Source organism: Lactuca saligna, chromosome 4 (genome assembly GCF_052625555.1).
Source record: "Lactuca saligna cultivar CGN05327 chromosome 4, ASM5262555v1, whole genome shotgun sequence".
Lineage (NCBI taxonomy): Eukaryota > Viridiplantae > Streptophyta > Magnoliopsida > Asterales > Asteraceae > Lactuca > Lactuca saligna.
This window is the reverse complement of record NC_136420.1, coordinates 109,136,557-109,143,700: the sequence shown is the minus strand read 5'-3', so window position 1 is coordinate 109,143,700 and position 7,144 is coordinate 109,136,557. Positions and strand designations below refer to the sequence as shown.

Genomic DNA, 7,144 nt, shown 5'->3' with positions numbered 1-7,144 from the left:
ATATATATATATATATATATATATATATATATATATATATATATATATATATATATATATATATATATCATGCAGACAAAATACATAACTCAAGTAAGCACATAAGAGTTAAGACCCTCTGGTCACACATAAGTACCACTCTAGGTAAAGTACATTGAGAAGACCCACCTCGCAAGCTAGCAAGTAACAGCCTCGTACTCGGAAATCTCGAACTAGCCTCCGCCTAACACATGGGATAACATCTCTAATTAATACTATAGTCACACTCAAATACACCAAAGGCTATTCTTTTTCTCCATCTAACTCTTGAAGTGGATAAAATACCATTTTACCCCTCATGGTCTCCATTACTCATGATTGGCCTTAACCCTAAAGTCAACATAGGTCAAACTCGATTCAACAATCGATTCAACATTTACCCTTTATCTAACTTGGCCCAAAACCAAGGCCCAACTCAACTTTTCAAAGGCCCAAATCCTAAAGTCGAATATATGGCCCAATCTTCCAAATTGGGCACAATACCCATCATGGGCCTAAAATCCATCGTAGCCCAACATGCCAACCCAAAGCCCAAAATAGAGATCAAATGGCCCAACTTGGCCCAAACTTCCAAATCCACACTATGGCCCAATACTAAGGATGCTAAGCCCAGAGTCCCATCTGTTGAGTACGTAGGGTGTACTCAGCTCGTACACTTAACATACTCCATCTGGGGCTAGTACGTGCAGCATACCAACTAGGTACGCCCTGCGTACTCCCTAGTGTGCCAACTTACTCCATTAAGCACTTAACCCGCTAAGTCCTTTACCAAAACTCACAGATCTGGTCCCTAAAGGTGACTTATCATGTAAAGTTGACAACTTTACATGCATGTATGGCTTAATGGGCTCAAGAGCTCAAAAAGAGCTTAACAAAGGTCTTAATACATACATAGGTCAAGATACACAATAAAGTTTGCATTTTTATGGACTTAGGCACTAAATAGAGCTAAGATTTAGCATACATTGCCTCTGTAGTAGATCAAAAGCTTCCCTTTAACACAAATGACTCAAAAAGTGCACAAATGCTCCATGAACTAGATCTAACATAGAAGAGCACAAAGGTGTAAGCTTTTTACCTCAAAAGTTTGCAAAAGTGGAAATGATATTGGATACACAAGCTCAATCAAATTCTTCAAGGTTTCTTCTTCTTCTTCACCTCAAGACTTCAAAATCTCTTTATCAAGCTCAAAGTTCACCAAATCACTCTAGCGTTTTGTTTTTGGGACAATGAAGGGTGGTGGTTGGTTAAACATGTCCAAACGAGGCTATAATGAGGTTTAAATAGGGTGAAAACCCTAAAAATTAAGGTTTGTCTCGGTATTCCCCGCGACCAATTCATGGCTAGTATGCCATGTATACTCCACGTACTCCCCGCGACCCATTCATGGCTAGTACGCTAAGCATACCCATTCAGTATTCCCCGTGTACTAACCAAATGACCAAATTTGAAAAGAATTTAAATTGAGGACTAAAAGAGAAACTTACCAAAACTTGGATGTTACACAAATCCAAATAAATATAACCAATGGTTATTGTCACTGTAGCTCAACAATCTTTAATATAATAGTTTAAATGATCTCTCATGGTTTTTTTTGCCTTTAAAGGGTATGAACTTGTATTTTACCAGTCATTTTGGTACTTTTACCCACATTAGAAGGTAACATTTCTTTGTGAAGTGCCAAGTAAACATGTGAGTCAACATTGACTTATAAATTTATCAGTTTAGTTTTATTTCATTTGTTTCAAACTCCATAATAGTAGAATACTTCACCAGGGTTATGATTGTGCAAACTTGAGCTCCACTGTCGTAATGTGAAAACAACAAAGTGGCCTGAAAGTTGAGTTCCACCACCCTTTCTGACCTCTGCTACCACCCAATTCATGTTCACCCCCTTTGTAAATTTGCTTAAATTTCAGTATTGTGGAAGTGGAACTAATCTTCAAACCCACTCTTTCTTGTGATTCCATGATTTGTTTCTCATATTTTTAATAAAAAAGTAACAGTAAATAACTATCTCAAAGTAGTAGAATGGGGTTGTTTAGGAAGGCGAAATCGGTCCTACTAAAGAGCCACCACAAAAAGTACCTCTTGGTTGAGAGCGACGAAGAAAGTTTGCTACAAGATCATAATGAAACAACAAAGAAAGACATTTGGATGGTTGAATTTGTTGAAGGCTTCGATTATGTCCTTCGATTGAAGTCCAGTTACGAGAAGTATCTCATCACATCTGAAGATCAAGTAATCATTCGTTTCACTGTTGGAAAGTTGTTCAAAGTATTCCCCAGAGGATAGTCTCCTTAATCGAATGGGAACCGATACGAGATGAGTTTGAAGTTCGTCTCAAATCTTGTTACAGAAATTATCTACGAGCCAATGGTTAGTTACCTCCATTGAGAAATTCAGTTATTCATGACATTCCTTATTGGCCTCACGATTAGATATTGTGGGATGTTGAAAATATGGAAGCTAGACTAGCGGAACCATCATTGTCGTCTCCCTTATTTGAAACGATAAACCCATATCTAAATCCGTCACCCTTTTCTCTTAGAAGCTCTATATATGGCCCTACTGAGGCTCGTTCAAATCATCATTCATTGTTACACATTTGGATTTGTGATTTTGTCTCACTTGTTGTGATGTACACCACGTGTTTATGGAAATGCAGGGAAATGATCCACCAAATGCAAAGAAGGAAGGGAGGATGGTGTATTACACGGTGGTGGATGACGATAGGAACGTTGATGATGGTTATGAAGAAACATCTTTTGCATTTAAGGGGCACACATTAGAGGATTTGACTCTGAATTTGGAAGAACAAACATAGATATATGATATAATCGTGTGCTCTAGGAATCCAGTGAATGACAAGCTTTTTCCACTTAGGTTAGAGTTGCCACCTAGACAGCTCTGGTTGTAGATTGGCTATAACAACAATGGTGAGTTCCAACAACACTTCAAGAAACACAAGAATGACTACAGTTTGTGGCGGAGATGGATGAAGACAGGGAAGAAGAAGGTGGTGGGTACGATATTGTTTCCAACTAGATATCTTCAGTGGCTACTGTCTAGAGAGAGAAAAATGAAGAAAAATAGAGAGAGAGAGAGAGAGAAAGAGAGAGAAGAAATAAAGAGAGAGAAAGAGAGATAAGGTGGATTAGTTATATGACATTTGCAAATTGATGATTAGGATAGGACCACCGGGTGACCCTTCTTCAAATTTTCTAAAAGGACCTTTTAAAACCTAAAAATACAAGTTTGTGTCCTTTAAATGCAAAAATAATCACAAGGGACCATTTAAACTAATATACTAAAGTTTGTTAGACTACACTGACAATAACCCATATAATTAATTGTATTTTTTTTATTGGACCTAATACCTTAAATATCGTCTGATTTCTTATAAGTGTAAGCTACATCGACGTCCCTATCCTAACTTTTGTTTCTTTTTGTATAAAAACTCTAAGAGTACACAATATTGTACCCATACTTACAAGACATTAATGCCAATAATATAGATATTTAATGTCATTTTTGTTAATTAATACCAAAATTACATTAACATTTTCTTCTAAATTATAAGACAACACATTATTTTACCTACACCTCCAAGGAAACAATTGCAATAATGAATAAAATATAGAGATTTAATGTCATCAAAACTGCATTATAAACTCCAACAAAACACCAAAACAAATATAGAGATTTAATGTCATTTTTGTTAATTATATATTTATACTAAGGGAAAGTGATTTGTCAGAGTAATTACATTGCCAACTTTGTTTTTTGTACACATTTAACTATTTAATTTGTTATATATGTTCTCATATTATCATTCTTACCGACTATCTCATGTAACAATGGTACCATTTGAATATATTTAACAAGTTAAATAGTCAAATATGTATAAAAACAAAAACTGTCTAAATGTGAACAAAACGAAAACTTATTTACCATGATAAGTTATTTTCCCACTTTTAATAGCGATTTTATTGTTCATTTTTGCATGTATTATTTTTTCCAAACGTTATTTTTAAAGTATCCATAATGTTCTAAATATTAACTAAATATTGATGAATTCTAAACTTTATGTTTTAATTAATAAATATGTTTTTGGTTTGTGAAATATTTTACATAGTCTCTTTTATATATATATATATATATATATATATATATATATATATATATATATATATATATATATCAAGGTTGTAAAAATCGTTCGACGTTAGCTAGTCGGTGGACTGAGGTTAAGGGATTAATAGGCTAGACAAGATTAATCGGGGGATTAATCAGGGACCATTAATTGTTAATTTGTTAGATTTTACAAAATTAAATAGGACTAATATCGTATAAAAGTTCATAAATACCACTAATATCATAACAAAATAGGTTAATATGATAAATACAACATTAATCATACCTCAAATAGTTTCTATTGAGATATAACTTATTCAATGTGTTAAAATTCCATCGGGTTCTACTATTTCAGTCATTTTGTATGCATTGATTAATCGCTAGGCGCTTTCTAATCGGTCGAGCAACGCCTAGGGATTAATCGAAGATTCATGTGAGACGACCTAATTTTGTGAGACCGTAAGATACAATCATAGTCATTCATTTGGTAGATAAAACAAAAAATATTTTTAAAATGCAAAATAATCTAAAATTTTTTAAATTTTCTTTTTCAAATATTATTTTCGGAATTTATGTTTTCCAAAAAAAAAAAAAATACTACCAAAAAAATATTAAAAAAATACATTTTTTACATATTCTAGTAGAATAAATAGAATATTCTACATATCTGAGAAATCTAGTATAATATTCTAACATTCTAAAAAGCACATTAGAATATTTACAGTGTAGTATTCTATTAGAATATTTCACGTATTTAAAAAAAAAAACCGGTAATTTTTTTATTTTTATTTTTTTAAGTAATTAAAGTTCTGAAAATAATAATGAATTTTTTTTTTGGATTTTTTTATTTTATTTTGCATTTTGAAATTATTTTTAGATTTGGTCTCATGGTGTTATAAAATTAACATAGTCTCATATATATATATATATATATATATATATATATATATATATATATATATATATATATATATATATATTCTTGGTATAAGTATAAAGGAAAATAACTAGGATAATTATCTTTTTGATTTCTTCATGTATAATTTTTTTATATATATTTCACAATTATATATATATATATATATATATATATATATATATATATATATATATATATATATATATATATATATATAATTGTCAAATATATATAAAAAAAATTATACATGAAGAAATCAAAAAGATAATTATCCTAGTCATTTTCCTTAATACTTATTACAAGAATGCATTAACATTATCCTATAAACTCTAAGATAATACATTATTTTACCTATACCTACAACTCTACAAGACAATAATGCCGATAAAGAATTAAATATAGAGATTTATTGTCAGTTTTATACCAAAATTGCACTAAAATTATCTTAAAAACATCTAACTCCTTGTCTTTTTCGGCTCTCTTTACCAAGTTATATACAAAACCCCAATAAAGAAACTCTACATATTACCATAAATAGGAACTTCCCCACTACCATCGATTTGGAACCCTGTCCTCTCTGGTTTCGATGCATTATTCTTGATGAAGTGCCATCTGCATAGTCCAAAATGTGCCCATGATGTGTTCGATGAAAGGTCCCAGAGAAGGGGACACAGCTTCACATGTTGCACCAACTTCAACTTCAACTTCTTGGCTCTTTGTCTTTAACTACTACTCTCTTTATCCATCGGAAGGTTGTCAAGCTCAAAAACAAAACACTCTCGAATCATTTCTACGTAAGTTCTTTAATCTTTATATATACATAATATATCTTGATTTTGTAAATCCCCATCGGTCAATTTCACTGTTTTCAAATTGGATTTTAGTGAATCAAGTAATTTACAGAGGCAACGAGTTAGATCATAGATGGCATTGTCACCTTCAGGATCATCGAAAAGGGTATGTTCGGCGATAAATAACTCAGTTCAGGCAGCCACCTGCGTCGTCGATGGCTGCACGGCGGACCTTAGCAACTGCAGAAAGTATCACCAGCGTCATAAGGTTTGCGAAGTCCATTCCAAGAGCCCAGAGGTTTCAATCAAAACCGAAAAGCTTCGATTCTGCCAGCAGTGTAGTCGGTATACTTTTTCACTTCCAAATTTAGGGTTTTCGAGAGGTTTACGAATCAACGAGTTTAATTATGATAATTACTGTTTACTGATTCCATTCACAGGTTCCATCCGCTAGATGAATTTGACGAAGGAAAACGGAGTTGCAGAAAGCGACTTGACGGGCATAATCGGAGAAGAAGAAAGCCTCGACCATATCTTTTTCCGGCGAATCATCATGGCACCGGTGTAGTGCAGCCAAGTGGTCCACCGGTGCACACAGCCATGGCTTCCATGACCACGAGCTCTCTGTGGAGCCACTTGGACCATGCTCCCTCTCTTCTGTCATCTTCAGAGGCATCTTTTAGCCATGTGGTGCACCCTCCATCTGGTTCCTTCTCTGCAACAATAAGTTTGGAGAATGATTCTGATGCGGGGTGGGGTGGTATGATCGATACGACGTCGAATTATAATCAAGATCCTCAAGAATTTCCTTTCTATTGGCGATATTAGTAATTGTTGGTTTTTGTGGCACAATGTTTATGTTTGTACTTTTAAGTTATTTAATAAGTAATTAAGTAGGTTTTAGATTTGTTCCGTACATGTAATTTCCTAGGATTTTAAGTTGTTAAACCAAGAATTTAAGCAATATTTTTTTGTTTTTGTCATACACTTACACAACCATACTCTATGGTTTGTGCAGCCCCCCCAACAATAAAGTCACATATATACACACACATACACATTCACATGCACAATAATACCTAAAAATAATAATGTGTTATATACACGATACACAATCATACTCGACAGCTTGTGTAGGCCCTGATAACATATATTCACAGACATAGTCACATGAACTACCATACTAAGAAATAATAACATATTTTCTATTTTTGTCACACATACAATTATGTTGTTCATGTCTCCCACAACAATGTGA

General features: G+C 33.3%; 1 protein-coding gene across 1 annotated transcript; it reads left to right on the top strand.

Annotated features, from left to right (window-relative positions):
- Window positions 1-5,627: 5,627 nt before the first annotated feature.
- LOC145042596 (squamosa promoter-binding-like protein 2) lies at window positions 5,628-6,850 on the top strand. Its single transcript, XM_078991047.1, has 3 exons — window positions 5,628-5,889; window positions 5,980-6,231; window positions 6,327-6,850. Exons 2-3 carry the CDS (start codon window positions 6,020-6,022, stop codon window positions 6,712-6,714), a joined length of 600 nt encoding a protein of 199 aa, XP_078847173.1. The 5' UTR covers window positions 5,628-5,889; window positions 5,980-6,019; the 3' UTR covers window positions 6,715-6,850.
- The last annotated feature ends 294 nt before the right edge of the window (window positions 6,851-7,144 follow it).